Here is an 18441-nt window from a genome sequence, read left to right on the forward strand (position 1 = left end):
TCAGCGTCGGCTTTGCTTGAAAACTCACGTGGTCTTGAAGTTTCTTCTCAAGTGGGCTCAGCTCAAGGATATCAGCATGTGTGATGTCCACCTCTTGTAGATCTTTTCCCACATCGCTGAACCAGGCCATTTTTGTCTTCTTATCTTATCTCCTTATATATAGATATTAGATATTCTTCCGGTGAGTAAGAAATGCTCTGTGGGTCAGTAGCCTACCCCTGTGGCTGAAAATCTATCCTAAAAGTTGAAACATTGTACAAAATTGGAAACTGATAATATATTGTCAGGGCGGACCAAACAACCACCCGTAGTATATTATATGAACCTATTAAATACGGACCACTTAAGGGATCGAAAATGGTCAAATTTATCGAATCTAAAAGCATCCAGTATATCAAAGCAGGAGTACCTGATAAGTTTATGTGACAACGAAATGAAAACACCCTCACTTTCAAAATAAAGTTATTATCCGATCGATAGGCGTCGTGAGGATCTTGATTGTCATGACAGTGAATAAACGCATGGAGGAAATGGGGGGTTACTCCTCAGTGTTATCACACCTGACGGCTTGACACATGTTTAGGAGTAAATGAAGATAAAATACTAATTGCAATGTTTTCTATCCTACAGCAGCGCCTTTTCTTTGCTAGCAGATAAGACAACTGAAGCACAGAAACTGACCTTTCCTATCAATCAACGAGCTGTTCCACTCCTACACGTTATTTAATTCGTCCCTCTAAACATAATGAGTTCAAATGTTGGTAAATTTAGGAGGGGTAGGAGGCGTTCCTCTACTTATCCTACTAAAGAATTGTATAGCAAGTCTTCCATTCGCGTTATATTTTAATCATGCGCTGATCTTACTAACCCCTATGGATGAGTAGTGATGGTGGTGGTATTATTGTTTTCAGAGAAAGTGTAACTAGGCAACCACACTCTATATAACACTAACCAGAGAGAAAAATGGAAGGTATCCGACACTTCGAAATATGAAGCTATCGGTCAAATAAAAACAAGGGCCACAAAGGGCATGAAAATGAAAGACTCCCTAAACCTCGGAAACATAATAGCGTCGGGGTCGGGAAAGAAGAAGCGTTGACCAAGGGAGGTCGGATAGGATGGATGAAAGTGAGGAGCCTAGTGTAAGTGGAAGCAATGCCGGGCCTCAGCTAAGGACCCCATGGTCTCCAACTCACGCTAAAAAGTTGAGAGACCCTGGGGCCCCCTTTCAATCGCCTCTTAGAACAGGCAGGGGACACCGTGGGTGGTATTCTACTGTCCCCGCCCACAGGATTCCCTATGGATGAGGGCGCTCGAATACATCCACGCATCTCAGCTTGCCGAAAGAGGCGACGTAAGGTGGAACCCGCAGTGCTCAGAATTTAGGAGTGTGGTTTGACGATAACGGGCTCCAAGATGGGTCAGATATTGTTTCCACTTACTTGAACCGGGCTCCTCACTTTCGCCTTTCCTATCCGACCTCGCTTGGTCAACTATTATTTTCTTCCAAACTTGACAGTTTGTGAGGCGTTGAGAGACCTTAAGGGTCATTTCCTGTGTGTATGATCTTCCCTTTCTTCTAGCCTCACCCTGATATTTTTTAAGGACTTGGCCTCGTATATTCTTTTCTCTGATTATCCCGTAAAGAGGAGATGGTTGACCAGTTGTACTTCCTCTTGAAACAATAATCACAGAGATGTCGCTACGCGGTTTGGGTCACATAGCTGTGGAGATTGCGTTCGAGAGGTAGTGGATCGGCATCCCTGAATATGGTTTTCCGTGTTTACCCGTTTCCACACCAGAAAAAATTCTGAGGCTGTATCTTAGTTAAGGCCACATCCGCTTCCTCCCAAGTTCAAGCCATTTCCTATCCCATCATCACTACAAGACCTGACTTTCAGTTCGAGTAAAACAAATAGGTATTTTTAAGATCAGTTTTCCTTTTGCGAAAATTAAATGATCATAAATAACAGTTCAAAAAATTACGGGAATATGTTTTTGAACGTATGCCATGATCCACAAAACAATACCTCACACCCAGGCCTATTAACAACTATACCTTTATTCTTTACCGCTGAAATATACAAAAGAACATCGATGTATTCGCGTTCATTTTCAGAACACAAACGTAAATGTCCAAATAGGGGCAAAAACAAAGTGATAACAGTCCTCCAGGGTGGATTTTTATCACAGCTGAATAGCTTCAGTATGGTGTATGTCCTCCATGAGCATTTATCACAGCTTGGCACCTACGTGGCACGTTCCGTATAAGTCGACGGAGGTCACGTTGCGGTATCAGGTCCCATTCTTCATTGAGAGCCCGTTCGAGGTCTTGCAGAGTCTGTGGTGGAACAGGACACCCACGAGCACTTCTGTCAAGCCTATCCCACACATGCTCGATGGGATTAAGGTCGGGATTCACTGCTGGCCATTTCATCTCTTGAATGTCCAGTTCTCGAGGGACAGCTCTGCTGATGCGCGCTACATGAGCTCTGGCATTGCCGTGCATGGGTACGAATACAGGGCCAACACCGTATGCAGCAACCAACACATGCTGTAGCAGTACTGCCCGATGTATCCTGCAGCGGTAAGATTACCACGGACGACGACAAGAACCGTACGGCCATCAATACTGATGCCACCCCACACTATCATAGAACCTTGTCCAAATCAGTCACCTTCCTGGACAACATTTGGCATGTACTGCTCACCACGGTGTCTCCATACACGTTGACATCCATCACGCTGTGTCAGGGGAAATCGGAACTCGTCTGTGAACAACACAGGTCTCCATTGGTGAAGTTGCCAGTTGACGTGGGTGCGGGCAAACAGAAGGCGAGCTGCGCGATGTTGCTGCCTTGAACGAGGTACACGAACAGGACGTCGAGTCGTAAGGACACTTCTCTTAACCTGTTTCCTTACTGTCTCGTCAGACGCCGTGACTCCAGTGACCCTCCTGATGTCTTCTTGCAGATCTCTGGCAGTTGCTGAAGAACGACGCCGCGATGCACTGGTGGTCATATATCGGTCATCCTGTGGGGTTGTCATGCGTCGACGACCTTGTCCAACCCTCCATGTGAACTGACATGTCTCAATGTAGTGATTACACAAGCGGTGATAACTGACGGAGAGACATTGAGATCCACAGCAACAGGACGAGATGTCAATCCTTCCTGGATCAAAGCGACGGCCCTTGCAACTTGAACCTCGTTAAGATGTCTCATGGGATGGACAACAACAAAGAGTACATCTCCAAGACTTGCCTAGAGTCACGTTTCGGTTTGGCCCAAAATCGTAAATGTTTCCAATAAAATCTCATGAGCCGACTTGGGGCATGCCGGTTGAAATCTTCTCACGTGAAAGCGGATGTCGGAACAAGAGCGGTCACACCTTGAAGAGAGACGAGGAATGCAAGATTCAGAACAAGACAGACAGAGACCATACACCCTTTGGTAAAGTTCTTAAGTCCGTGTCGCTCGACGTCATAAGGGCCGTAGGAATTAATCATGACTTATGGCATTGAAATTATCTGGTCCCATTTAACAATGAGGAACCTATCAACCTTGGAAAGGGTGAAAGCGAACTATATAAAGAAGGTGATAGGTGTATCAAAAACGACACGATCTAGACTTGTATATCTCCTGGCAAGGGAATCATTTCTCGTAGAAGATCTCAGGACAAGTATGCCCCTACCGAACACCGGTGCATCAGAGAAACTGCTGGCAAAACTGACAGAGAAGGGAGAAGAAGTCCAACCAGACTTCTATGGCACAGGGGCAATGATAGATTGCTCGTGGACAAAAGCTAATTTTGAATTAAGACATGTCATTACAAGATTAGCAGTTCACGGTTTTCATCACCTACTCTGCAAGTCAAAACACTTCCATGACCAAAATATAGACTGCGAGTGCACACTATGTGGAAAAACGTGTGTGAACAGTACCACATTGAATTCTGTACAAGAAGAACAATGTCTGTAAGTGATTATGCAAATATGTAACCCATCAATGTATTCTATATTCTCTGTTGTGGCTATTTGGCTGCATTCAATATATTATTATAATAAGGCATGGAGTGATTGCCGACAATAGAACCTCAGAGTCTATAAATATGTAAGAATAAAATTTTTAACCGTGTGTAAGATTATATTATAAACTGTGATATAACTTGTGTTGGATTTGTCGTTGTAACTTGTGCTATTTATCATTCGATCATAAAGTAGAGACTTGATTAAATGACTTAGATTAACATGCTCGCGTAGGAATGTGCGTGAATGTAAAATTGTGTTTATTATAATTCAATGTAGATATTATAATTCAGTTTATTGTGCTTATTGTTATTCTAGGTTTTTGTGTGAACGCTATGTTGGCAGCTTTGTGTAGATTTTTGTATATACATTTTTCAAGGGCGTTGCGATTCCCCGAATTTTAGTAATCTTAGGGAAGGGCAGCCCTATGATCATCGTCAATAAATTGCAACATTTCTCTTTATCTTAGTGAAATGCATGGAAAGCATGTAAACAGTAGGTCAAAACCATAAATGTAACTATTGAAACATGTCATGTCAATGAATCGACCTTAATAATTAAATCAGTGTAAAATTTAATGCCGCAAAGTGTGAGTTCAGAGTGCGGAAACCTTCCGCCACCGTACATAACAGAATAATGTTGTACATCAGATAAGAGTGATCAAGTGACCAGCGGTATATTTTCCATATGTGTAGTAAGGCGAGTTCAATCGACCAATGGCAGAACAAACATGTATTTGATATGTTAAATTGTCCAATGACTATCACAGTGAGTAAGTTTGTATTTTTTATGGCTGACAAATTATTGTTTTATTTTTCATTATATTAAAATTAAAAGACAGCCATGACAGACGAAATCAGCCGTTTGATAAATAGCGTGTGTTCGTTATGACAACAAAAGAAATAATGTTTCATTTGACGATGGAGTGTGTGTTCATGGGTGAAATGGTTTCATTCGTTTAACAGTATGTAATGATCTCGTTTGTATTGATCATTGTTGGACTTAGGAATTGATAGTGTCAATTCCCTTAACTGTTAAAGTTATTTTATCTCCTTTTTGTGTAATGAATTCGTTAATTATAGTTGATGTTCAATCGTTCTTGAGTTCAGAGAGGGGACAGATTTACAGAAATTGTTATTTTTTCAATTGCATTTGCTTTCATTTGAACGATATAAAAGTTACTTTTAATTTTTTTCTAACTTCAGTTTAACTTCATAATTTTGCTTAGTTTTTATCAATAACATTTTTTCATTTGGTTTTTAAATCAGTGTGGGCTACGTTATTTGTAGTTTAGCTTGACCCGTAGTAGGTGTTAACATCACCGCCGGCGCTGGTACGAGGAAACATTTGGACGGTCCAGCCCTGAGGTAATATTCTACGTGTGCGGTAAGTAAATTTCTGTCCAAGAGCCGGGGCAAGTATCTACAAAAGGATCGCCGCCGCACATGCCATCAAAAGGGCACAGTACTGAGAAAGAGCTGCTTGAGGCGACAACGAACGCACTCGACGTTGCTTATGCCAGCCGCCGCGGTCATCTCCTTTTAACTCTTTTAGGGAATACTGGGCCTTCCTTAATTCTTTCTACACTATCCATTCTACTTATTGCCCAAATACTTCTAATAATGTTGGAATCAGCTGTAGCCATCATTCAATCATATGTATTTGCTACATTCAGCCTTCGGTGAACACTTTATTTTTCATTTTTCATCTTTTCTATAGACACTTTTTTTGTACATCTTTGTACAAATGAATGTAACTCTGCTTCTTAGGATTCTCATACCTAAGCCTCGACATCTTCAGGGGAAAGTAGATTTTTGCATTTACTGAAAAGACGCCCTGCAGGGGCACTTGAAGTTATTTGTTGTTGTTGTTGTTGTTGTTGTTGTTGTTGTTGTTGTTGTTAGTCGTTTAGTCGCTTTCGACTCTCCGTGACCCCATAGACCAAAGTGCGCCATTTCTTCCTGTCGTGTACTATTTCCCGAAGTCTTTCTAAATTGAGAGCCGTGGCTTCCTTGATGCCATCAATCCACCTAATCCGTTGTCACCCTCTTCTCCTGTTACCATCAGTCTTCCCCAGCATTAAGATCTTTTCCAGTGAATCATGTTTTCTCATAATATGACCGAAGTACTTTAGTTTTTGTCTGAGTATTTGACCTTCCAGTGAACTCTAAGGAGTTTTCTCTTACACCTTAGTTCAAATGCGTCTATTCTTCGACGCTCAGCCTTTCTTACTGTCCAGGTCTCGCTTCCGTACATTGCTACTGGGAAGACCACAGCCTTCACTATACGAATCTTCGTTCTTGAAGTTACGTCTCTACTCTTGAGAATGTTATACCTGTTTTTAATTTTAAGAAGAACGTTGGAATGTCTTTGGAAGTACTGCAGAGGCAAGAAAGTACCTCATCCGAAACTGGTGAAGTTACTGGTTTTGCAGTAACAGAACTGAAAACATTATCTTCATCATAATTTATGTTTCGCTTCCGTATATGAGTTACTAGAAAGTAACGATTACAATTTTATTTCAAGAAGTAATTTCAAGCCCTCCTCTGTGGTGGTAGTGTTAGCGTGATTAGTTGCCACCCTCATGAAAAGTGGTACGAGGGCTGGAACGGTGTCCACTCAGCCTCGGGAGATCAACTGAGTATAGGGGTTTCGATTTCCACCTCAGCCATCTTCGAACTGGTTTTCCGTAGTTTCCCAATTATTCTCCAGGCAAATGCTGGGATTATACCTAACTTAAGGCCACGGCCCTTTCCTTCCCTCTTCTTTGTCTGTCCTTTCCAAACTTCCCATACCCCACAAGGCGCCTGTTCAGCATAGCAGGTGAGGCCGCCTGGGCGAGGTACAGGTCCTCCTCCCCAGTTTATCCCAACCAAATATCTCACGTTCCAGGACACAGTGTTTGAGGTGGTAGAGGTGGAATCCCCCGTTGGGTCTCCAGAAAAAAATTGTGGAGGGTAAAAGAATTACAAGTAAAAATTACATTTTGTAAAATGTAACGATTACAAATTCTAAAAACTACTTAGAATTAAATGGTAACAAGTGATTCGACTACTTTTACTCAATTACTTCCCACCTCTGCTTTTCGATATTTAGCGATGGTGTCCGTTATTGTTGTATGGGCCTTCTTTTCTCCCCTCACCGCGTAGACGATGGGTGATTGCGTCTGAACGTTAGGAAACTGCGTTGTCAACAACGCTACATACGTCGATTTACCTATATAAATAAATGTTTAGGGGGTCCGCTGGTTGTAATATCGTTTGTTTTGCCAATTTTTCAGATATTTATCCATTTTATGTCAACGCAAGCCCGTATTAGTGGTTTTTAGCTTTCGTGTCTCTTTGTCCATCTTTTTCACCATCACGGTGAAACGGCTGGCTAGATCTCGACCAAACTTCACATTTAGAGTATACTCATCCAGGGAAAGGTTTAGATACGCACGTGATTTAAAAATCACTGCATAGACTGGGGGGGTTATAGGAAAACCAGAACAATTTACTTATCTTATACTACTGATTTTCTGTAAAATCCGTGGAATATATGTAAAACGTCCCTTTATTTTAAATTTGTTATGTACATAATTTCGGTTACTTTTCAAATGACGGAGAAAAATACTCTTTTTTTAGGGCCTTCATGCTCTGCACTGAGTGTCCGATAGACCGACAACGAATCTACCGGTTACCATGGCAACGTCTTGCCAGCAAGGAAGTAACGTAATGCCATTTTCGTCATTATTCCTGTAAACTGGTGTTTGTTCGTTGGGTAGAAGGCGAGAGAGACGTCAAGCTGCCATTCTGCGGGATATTTGCGGAATACCGTTGGAGGTTACAGTCGTCTTCGAACAGTACTAAACTAAGAGTGTCTGTTAATATTTCAACAATACCGCGGAGTGCAGTCCATTATTACACACCGCAAAGTGTTTTCTGGCATTTGCTGTAATAAATCTTACTATATTTCTCTTCTACTTCCGTTTTCCGCTTTAATTTCTTGCCTCTGCCTTGTTTCTCTCGCCTTCTTCCCAACGAACAACCTCGAGTTAACAGGAATGATGACGAAAATGGCATTACGTTACTTTCCTGCTGCCAAGTAGCCAGAGACGTCATGGTAACGGGAAGGTTCGTTGTCGGTCTGCGAGGGTGTCCATCACTCAACGCAGAGCATGACATTCGCAGAAAAATAGTAACTTTCTGCATCATTTGAAGAGTTAGTGAAATTATGTAGATAACAAACATTATTTAAAATTAAGGGACATTTTACATATACTCTAGATTGCAGAAAACCAATAGTGTATGAAAAAATAGTAACTCGTTTGATCTCCCTATAAACCCCAGTCTGTTCCATGATTTTTAAATCATATACCTATCAAAACCTGTTCCTGGATGAGTATTCTCTAAATATGAAGTTTGGTCGAGATCTATCTAGCCGTTTCACCGTGATAGCGGAACAGAGAGACAGGCAGACAGACAGACAGACAGACAGACAGACAGACAGACAGACAGACATACGAACAGACACGAAAGCTAAAAACCAGTCATACGGTCTTCAGTAACCTAAGATGGATAAATAACTGATAAATTGTCTAAATAAATGAAATTACAAACAGCGGACGCCCTACAACGTGATTTATATAGATTAATCGTGTAATTTGAAATGTAAGTCTTCAATAGATTTCGTATTAACCTATAAAATATAGTAATATAGAACTGAGTCGATTATTTGTTGATAGACTGCTGGGATCAAGGAATGTTTGGTTTGCAGTACCCTTTCAAAATGAGGAACGTGTTGCAGGTTGTACGTGTACATTGGTCATAACGGTCTCCGCGACTTGGAGTGGGGCAGCTTCTTTAAACCGCTCCACCGCTCGGTGTGGTGCTACGTGGTGTTCTTCACCTTGACGGTCCCGATGTGCATGACGCTCATCTACCACGCTGGTCGCAAGTGGGCAGGAGCCAAGCCGGAACCGCAGTGTCAAACAGTGGGGGAAGCTCTCTTCTGTGTGTTCAACGCTCTGTGTCAAAAAGGTAACCACTCCTCTGTCTTCTTCTTAGTTCCTGAGTAGGGTTGTTCTATTCATATGCTCAAAATCCGTGACATGATTAAAACGATTTGTTGAATTAATGGATAAAACGTGTGTGTTTGAAATTGATTAGTATCCTGCGTTATACAGATAATTAAAATCTCCAAAAATTAAAAACAGGAAATAACCTGTTCTCAACCTTAAAATTTTACTCATTTAATAATAATAATTATAATGATGATGATGATAATGATGATGGTGAAATTTCTAATCCTTGACTGAATGCTCAACATGAAGGCCTTCCGTTCAGACAATATTATGAACTGAGATAGGTTCTGCACATGCGTATTTGTGAGTTGCAGCAGGTGGTGTAGGGCTATAGCGGTAATATTAGGAGAAGCATTCTGACAGCTAACGCAGGAGGGAGGGGTTTCTGTAGTGCCCTTGCATGGTATTGCCACGTTCTTACATTCCTTTCTCCTTCTCCCTCTCGTGTTCGTTCAGACCGCTGTGTTCTGTTGTAGCATGCGACAATATCTGAGAAGTGAAAGGTTTGGCAACTCCACATGAACAGCAAGCACGTCTCAATGGCGATTGTAGTGGGTTCTCTCACGTTTCCATGGCAACCATACCCCTACTGCCTTCTGTCCAGTCAAGCAGCAGTAAACGGACCCTTCCTTCGCTAGATGTCACAACGATTCCTTTAATATTATGGCTATACACAGTCCGAAGAATTTTCACCATCATTGGCTAACGTAAGAGAGCAGTACTTCCTGGAAAACCTAATTACGCACTCACCCTCAGTCAGATGCGATTCTCGTACTTTTTAGATCAGCCAATTGAGTGAAAGGTGCTTTACAGTGTGGAACCTTTACCTCCCCGCTACTTGCCCATGTGCCTCCTTCGTTTCCGGTAGTAGCTAAATTTAATAGCAAAATGCACCATAGGAAGGACTTAATTCATCTTCATTTGGTCTAAACCATTCGAAAGAGAGAGATGGGGGAGTGACAACGGCTGATGGAAGGTTAAGTCTGCTATTCTGTTTATATGATTATTTGCGTGTTTGAAAATGAGAGAGATAGAGATATAAAAAAAGAGAAATGTTGCACACTCATTTGAATAGGCCACTGACCGCCACTGGTTGATGAAACCTGTTTTGAATTAACAAGATAATTACAAAGATTCTGCTACCAATTACAAACTCTCAGATGACCTATACTGTGATGTGGTAGCAATAGAATAGCAGTTTGAAAATATAGAATAAATTTCTAGATGATTCCATGGTTGGTAAATAGAAAAGAATGTTGGGAGAATCCATGAAGGTTAAAAAAAGTAAAGTAGTAAATTGTTTCAAGAGCACGTTATAATGACACTGAACAACAAACAATAGATTACATCATTTCACGAGGCTATAAAATAATCAAAATCTCTTTACTTTTCATTTTTTGCTAATAAAAATCTATCTCGGATAACAAATCCAAGACGTAGCCGGAGGGCAGGCAGCCGGATAGACATTCAGTGTGTGCTTGGTCATGCTGAATGCTTGCTGAACCGGGGAGCGACGCGATTGCGGCCAGCCAGATGTAGCGATGAAAGTTTGTGAGATAAAGTTTGCAGTCGTTATATAGGGAACTAACTTATGGGTAAAGTGGTTTCTATAGACGAGATTCGTTGACAGGGTCGTATGACCGGAGGAGATGAAAATGGCGTAAGGCTACCTTGGTGAAAGTTAACGTTTCAAGATGGGAAACGCAGAATTAGAAAGGGCCTCAGTGCTAGTTGCAAAGAATTGTGAATGTGCTTTAGTCATTAAAAACGAGTTGTTGAAACGCATGACAGTCTGTAATGAGGACGTAATGCATGTCTGTACAGGAAATGACATCACCCCCACTGGCACTTCCTGCAGAGTGGTGTACCTCACGTGGTACATCGTCACCATGATCCTGATGGCCTCCTACTCGGCCAGTCTCATCAGTATTTTGACCAATACGAGATTCAGCCCACCTTTCAGATACTTCAAAGAGATGCTAGATCTTGGAACATACCCACTGCTACTACCTAGGGGCTCAGTCTATCCGGACATATTTAAGGTAAAGCAAGCACAATTAAATTCTTAAAAGGGAGTTACGTCTTTTATTTTATTTTATTTTGAAGCTCATTAACTGCGAATGCTCTCTAAACTACAAATTTCCTTACTTTATGAAATAACATATAGAGCTTTTAGTTAATGACTGGTAATTACCCGTATAAATGTATTAAATTGGTAGCATTTTTTGGTTTCAGCTTCGACTAAGGTAACATACAACCTTCAGGTTCTCAGTCTGTCGAAACTAATTCAGATGTAAGATATCACTAGAAAAACAGTACCTGGGAAAGAAAATATGACTTCAGACAAGGACTTTCTAGCGTTTTATTAATCTTGCGTTACTTTTAAAAGGCTCTAATATTTTAAGGTTATATGTATACATTTGATCAATGTTAATTTGACGTGAATACGTCATATTAATTAGAATGGCATCATGAAAAATTGAACGAGACGAAAATAGGGAATGTCCTTAAACGCCATAATATAACATTAGGACAAGATATCGAAAACTTAGTATAGATAGGAAATTAGAGAGAATATGGAAGAACTAAAAATTACTCTGGTCGATTTGCAAAAACAAAACAGAAAACTTAATGAAACTGAAAAACATAAAAATAGGATTTAAAACAAAAATAGACAAACGACATACAGTGAAAAGAGTATTTACAGATTAGGAAGGATAGTAATGATCAGAACGAATGAAAAGCTACTGGGAAATTCGGGAAGAAAACTTATTAAATAAGATGACCAGAAAATAATTGACTGGAGTAGTCCAATGAGATCGTAAAAGCAGAAGAAGACAGATGACGAATACTGTTGCCTGGTTACCACGAGTCAGTTTTCCGTTCACGCAAAGTTGTCAACGCTAAATTGATGCCGCTAGTCCCCCAGTTCAAACGGAAATTTTCCCTTTGCGGAAAGCTAATGATCATGAATATGTTATTCAATAAATGAAACTTGAATACTCCTTTGGCGATCAAGGCCTAAGGTAACGACTAATGTGACGTCACTGACAGTACACTTTCTGTTTCAACATACACTATTTATACAAACAGCTAACGTGCCAATTTTCAGTTAGGATTTTGTCGACATTCTGCTCATAGCAAATCAGGAGCAAATTTGAATTATATTGAAGAAATCCTTGGCGTTTTCCAACAAAACAACATAAATGTCAATAATACACCGGAAAAACTTATATACCGATGCTTTATACAGAAGTGCTTCAATTTAGGGTTTCGTCTAATGTTTATACTATCTGCGCACTTTTTAGCGATAGATTTACACTCTAGTGCTGAATCGGTCGACCTCGGCAATCTTCGAGATTCGTACTGGCAACTTTTGGAATACAAACTATGAATCGCTTATGCATCGCTGTGCGACATCTGGCGTACACTTTACGTACTAGTACTGTTGTTATTTACACAGCAAAGCTAAACTATATAATTCACTCTAGGAATAAGATTCGCATCGAGAAATGTTATATAATGGTGTGTAGTGACACAGTTGTTGGCTTAAGATAACTAGGGTTTAGAATATTCATATTGATCGATGATATTATCGATTCAATTCAGATTTAATTTCCATTCAGTTGGCAGTACTAACGGAACCGGAAGTGATCCCTCCTTGCTCCTCAAACCCGTACACAAATCAAGCCACCATTTTGCTTCCTAACGATCGATCAGTGCACTGTACATTCAAAATAGGAAGAGAGCTATAATCCCTTGAGATGATTTAACTCTATCAAATAAAACACTTCCATTTTCTTTTAAGTGGCACTAATTTTCAATTCGCATGACATTTTGCATCACGATCAGTAAAGCGCAAGTGAAAACACTGGAACGTGCAAGTTTCAACTTACCAGTCTTCAGACATGGCATATACTGCTATGTCAAGAGGGCAAACTTTTGACGTTCTTAAAGTTGCAGTACTGCCAAAAAGTAATTGTGCAGAGAATGTCATATACAGAGTGAAGCGTAATTCGCGCACTCGGGCGTCGCAGCGCGACTCCTCACATGCCAGCAATAAAAAAATGTCTCTTACAAAATTTCGTCTTGCGAGTATATCCGGCAGAAAAACGACGTTGAAAAGTAACAATCTGGCAACACTGTAACCACATGTAGGGTAACTACCTCTGTCAGCAGAAGTTAGTCATACTGTACAGTTGGTGCAGTGGATAGAGTTTTGGGTTAGCATGCAGGAGGTCGAGTGTTCGATCCTGGTTTGAGGCGTATATTTTTTATTTCGTAAATGTAGTCCAGGTGGTATGGTACCTGGCATCTTAATGGTCAACAGCGATTGCAGTGGGTCCTCTAGAAACAATTTGCACTTACATACTACGATCCTAGAAATGGATGAACAATCGTTTTCATTGGTCAGCTTTGAAAGGCGCCCTTTCCACGTCGTGGGCGTGAATTTATTCGCACCACTTCATCTACTAGATGTGAAACCTGTTTTCCTTGTACCCTCCTCCAATGATCCCATACATTAGTCATCATCATCATCATCTGTTTACCCTCCAGGTTCGGAATCGAACCCACCTCTACTCAGTTGACCTCCCGAGGCTGAGTGGACCCCGTTCCAGCCCTCGTACCACTTTTCAAATTTCGTGTCAGAGCCGGGAATCGAACCCGGACCTCCGGGGGTGGCAGCTAATCACGCTAACCACTACACCACAGAGGCGGACCCATAGATTAGTACCAACTATTATTCTTGCCTCGTTCAGGTCCATTACATTTCGTTAGGGCCTTACGTTACCAGTAGGCCTAGCAACGTGCTCTGCGAATAATGTCCAAACTCGGTTACAATTTGTATGTGTTATCACCACGGTCCCAATAATTCTGCCTTTCAACATTGCGTCTGGTAACCGCATGCTGTTTAGTACGTATCTCAATGCATTATTATTATTACTATTATTATTACTATTATTATGTTGTTGTAAATGTAGGATACGTATAACCTCAGAAACGGTGTCTTACTGTATTACAGTAGGTAATGTCAGATGGAAATTAGCAAATAAAAAATGCGCCTCAATCCAGGATCGAACCATCGACCTCCTGCATGCCAACCAAAAACTCTACCCACTGCACTAACTGTACAGCACGACTAATTTGTGCCGACAGAGGTACTTACTCTACATGTGGTTACAGTGTTGCCAGATTGCCACACTTCAACGTCCTTTTTCTGCCGGATATACTCGCAGGACGAAGTTTTGTGAGAGACATTTTTTTATTGCTGGCATGTGAGGAGTCGCGCTGCGACGCCCGAGTGCGCGAATTACGCTTCATCCTGTATATGGAAATCCTTCACCAAATATTTACTCCATTCACCGTCGTGTTTTGAGGCGTTTTGGCTGATGTTTATTTATTTATCATATTGGTTTTATGGACAGGTGTGCCCGAGGACATGTTCGATTCACCTGGAGCAGGTAGACCTATTTCTATGTTCCTCCCATGGGTGACATGCGCATCTGAGTGTAGTTGGATGATGGTAATTAGATACAGGGGAGGTGAAATCCGGTGCTGGCACATAGCCTACTCCTGTCGAATAACCGCAAGGAGTCTCCTCAACGTTTAACATCCCCATCGATGGGCGTATCGCCATAAACATCGATATATTAAGCCCTCACTGCACGTGAACACCGTGGAAGGTATGGAATTCAATCTAGGCTTTTGCCATGGAATCTAGTGATCAGAAGTTGTATTGCGCAACCTCCTCTACACTGCTGGCGAAGATTCTAATGGTCAAAATGTTTCTACTAATGAGACTCCTACCGACTAACCATGGTGTCGGACCATATAGACTTCACGACTGGACGATCATGGCCACCAGACGGCTTGGTCATAAAATAAAATCCACTCAGAGTACAGTCGAATAATGTACACATATAAGTAAGACAAGATCTTACTTTTACGCCAACTGTTCTCGAAACTATTCAAGGTCATTACGAGGAATGGAAGCAATTCTCGAAATGAAACCTACTGCCTATGACAGATAACGAAAGCAACAAGTTATTCATGACTTTATGTATGGCTGTTTTGAAATCTGCCAACGACCGTAGCCGTGTTGAAACGCCGGATCCCGTGAGATCTCCGAAGTTAAGCAACATTGGGCGTGGTCAGGAGTTGGATGGGTTGCCACGCGCTGTTGGTGGGGGAGTAAGGGAATGGAGGAGCGGGAAGGAACTGGCCACCCTACCGCACGTAAACTCCGGCTCAGGAACACCTCTGCGGAGGTTCGGACCTGCCTTCGGGCAGAATAACCTTTACCTTATTTTGAAATCTGCAACAACAAATTTCCTTTCATGTTTGCAATTGATATTTTAAATTCGAATCACTTCATGAAACATGTTTTCGTACGTATCCGTTGATTTGTTCGGCAAGAGGCAGAAAACAAATTAAAAAAGATTATTCCTACAAACACGTAGGCCTAGGTTGAAAAACGGATTCAAAGAAACAAATTACAACACTATTCTAAATTCCCATCAACAAAATATTTTTTATCTTTCATAAAGGTAGCAGAGGTTGGTCTCGGTGTAAAATTCTGTAATATTTAAAGAATTTACATTCATCATTAAAAAAAGTTTTAATTTTTGTTACTTACTGTAGACATATGTTGTAAATGTGTGTGTCTTTCAAGAAAATTATCTTGTAAATTTGGGATTATATACCTCTCTGTACGATAAACAATTTGCCAAATTCTGGACTCATCTAAACTTCAGTTCTAAGTTTGAATGGCCTTTCAGATAAATCATTAAGGGCTTTCCGTTTCACCCAGTTAGTCTTGATAAGTTACCACTTACCTGATGGCTGTAACTGTCCAACTCGTTGGCTGCACGGTCAGCGTACTGGCCTTCGGTTCAGAGGGTCCCGGGTTCGATTCCCGGCCGGGTCGGGGATTTTAACCTTAATTGGTTAATTTCAATGGCACGGGGGCAGGGTGTATGTGTTGTCTTCGTCATCATTTCATCCTCATCACGACGCGAAGGTTGCCTACGGGCGTCAAATAGAAATACCTGCACCTGGTGAGCCGAACCCGTCCTGGGATATCCAGACACTAAAAGCCATACGCCATTTCATTTTTCATGGCTGTAACTTACATTACTAGGAAATAACATTACTCATTCTGTTTCAGATAGAGCCTTCTCCTACAAGTTTTACGGAGAATTTCCAAGACACTCTACCCTGTGTTTACTTAATCATTAAGAAACTAAAATCTGTTCACTGAAACTAAATCTCTAACTTTGTCGCTGAAGACATCTTGAATCTGCACTATACCGTATGAACATCATGAGAGGAATGGTTACATATAAACGTACATACAGTGTTATATAACTAGCATTTGTATCCATTCTTTCCACGTGAATTTTGAATGGATTACATGTTTCCTTCATGAATTTATGCGAAGTAACATGGTTCTGTTTACACGTTTAATACAGGTTAAACTGAGATTTTCTTCCAAAATCGCGTGGAATTTGAATTTGAATTTATTGATCATAATTTACATGCCACTGAGGCTGAAAAGCCCCTTTATGTAGCGTCTTCTCCTAATACAAAACAGGTTTATAAACACAGTAACTAAATTGTTATCATATTAAAGTATTAAACTAAACATGAAACTTAAAAAAAATGAAAATACAGATACCAAATCCAGTAAGATTAAGACATACATTATATAATAAGTAAGAAAGTAAATCATTAAGCCCTTCTGTTATATTGGACTACATGGATCTAAAGAATATAAAGCTAAAGCAGAGAAACAATTTTCTTCGAAATACACATATTTCTGATTGTTAGACACAAGAATGCCTGATCTCAGCCTCTTGCGTACCCCTCCAGAAAGATAGATGTTAAGAACTGCTTTTGTTGGGTACAGTTAGTGTTATTTGCGAAACGGTGAAGATTAAAGACGTTAAAGATACGTTATGCAATGCAAACAAAGGATTTGTTAAATTCAGTGGTACGATGAAGGGGAATTTGAAGGGTGGTTTTTGTGGAGAAAGGTGAAGTGCGATAAATCTGGACAAAGTCGAGAGATAATGAGGATGATTTCCTAATTTATTGTAGGGTACCGTTCTGGTCGGAAGTTGTGCGAAATTCTTCCAGTTTCTCAGCTTGGATAATTATGGTATTTCTAACCACTTGCGTGGCGCTCTGATGCTGATGATACCCCCTTATTATCTGCCCTGTCGAAAGGAGTAAAATGCCTCTTTAGTTCTTCCCGTTAACTCGCCTCCAAGTGACATGCACCAAGCATCCCACAGGACTTGGAAGAAACATACAATTTTTCGAGCATCTCCGTTATTATCCGTCGTTGGCATAACGGAACGAAAATAACATACCCTTAAATGTTAGTTGATATCTTGATAGACAGAATGTTAACGAACATATTTGAGAATAATAGTCCTATAAATCTCAGCTCCATATGAAAAACGTCAAGTTATATGCACCTAATAACATAGTCCTGAATAAGTAGATTCCAAATACGTAATTTGGTTGATATATGTCCAGCAGTTTTCCAATTTTAGGAACACAAACAGATAGATAACAAGACAACCAGACTGACACCAAAGGGAAAATATCTACCTCGTGTTTCCTCGGTATTCAGTAACATTAGGTGGGATTAATATTCAAGCCGATCGAAATAATATGCATCCCCTGATTTTTTACCCATTATGGATCCTTCAAGTAACTATCCATCACTTTCCTCAAAATACTGCAGGTTTCAAAAACCACTATCTTCTGCAGTTCAACGTGGAAGTTCTGCCTGATGTTTAGGTGGTGAAGTGCACAATGCGGCTGGTGGGGAAGTTGTCCTAATTCTCGCACGACAATTTTAACAACGATCTCAGTATCCCTGATTAGAAGACACTTTTCCCAATCCATTCTTCCTAATACATTTAGTTCATAGAACTGTTGTCCCCAACGAATGAGAATTCCCGAGTAAAACATTCATAAATGCAGTAAAATGTTATATTATGTCCGATAACTCTACGTACACTTTATATTGTTGGAATTTGGGAAACAATATTTAAAATGTGGGACTCTGTATTTTCTTCACGGCGACATCGCAATTTTCCCACTGTTTGGAAAAGTTATGGTTGGTTTAGTATTGTTTCAGTGTCTGCGTGCTCCTTTTGTAGTTCAGTTAAGAACTAATAATGACTTAGGCGATGGGCTGCACAACACTTTGTAAATAATTATACTACCACTCATAAAGGTTATTAGTCCTCAAAAGTCGCAGAAGTACTGAATCGTGTTAGTTCTATCGTTCTACTGGATATTGAGGAAGAATTGCTTGTTGGCGTCCCCTTGT

The 18441-nt window shown here is 40.6% G+C and overlaps 1 protein-coding gene across 1 annotated transcript in view; it reads left to right on the forward strand.

The window, feature by feature from the left end:
• LOC136874531 (uncharacterized) overlaps positions 1-18441 on the forward strand; it is a 94455-nt gene that overhangs the window by 73062 nt on the left and 2952 nt on the right. Inside the window, exons 7-8 of the mRNA XM_068227830.1 lie at positions 8816-9048; positions 10917-11134. Of these exons, the coding sequence (XP_068083931.1) occupies positions 8816-9048; positions 10917-11134 (451 nt within the window). The remainder of the gene's footprint in view (positions 1-8815; positions 9049-10916; positions 11135-18441) is intronic.

Source organism: Anabrus simplex, chromosome 5 (genome assembly GCF_040414725.1).
Source record: "Anabrus simplex isolate iqAnaSimp1 chromosome 5, ASM4041472v1, whole genome shotgun sequence".
Classification (NCBI taxonomy): domain Eukaryota; kingdom Metazoa; phylum Arthropoda; class Insecta; order Orthoptera; family Tettigoniidae; genus Anabrus; species Anabrus simplex.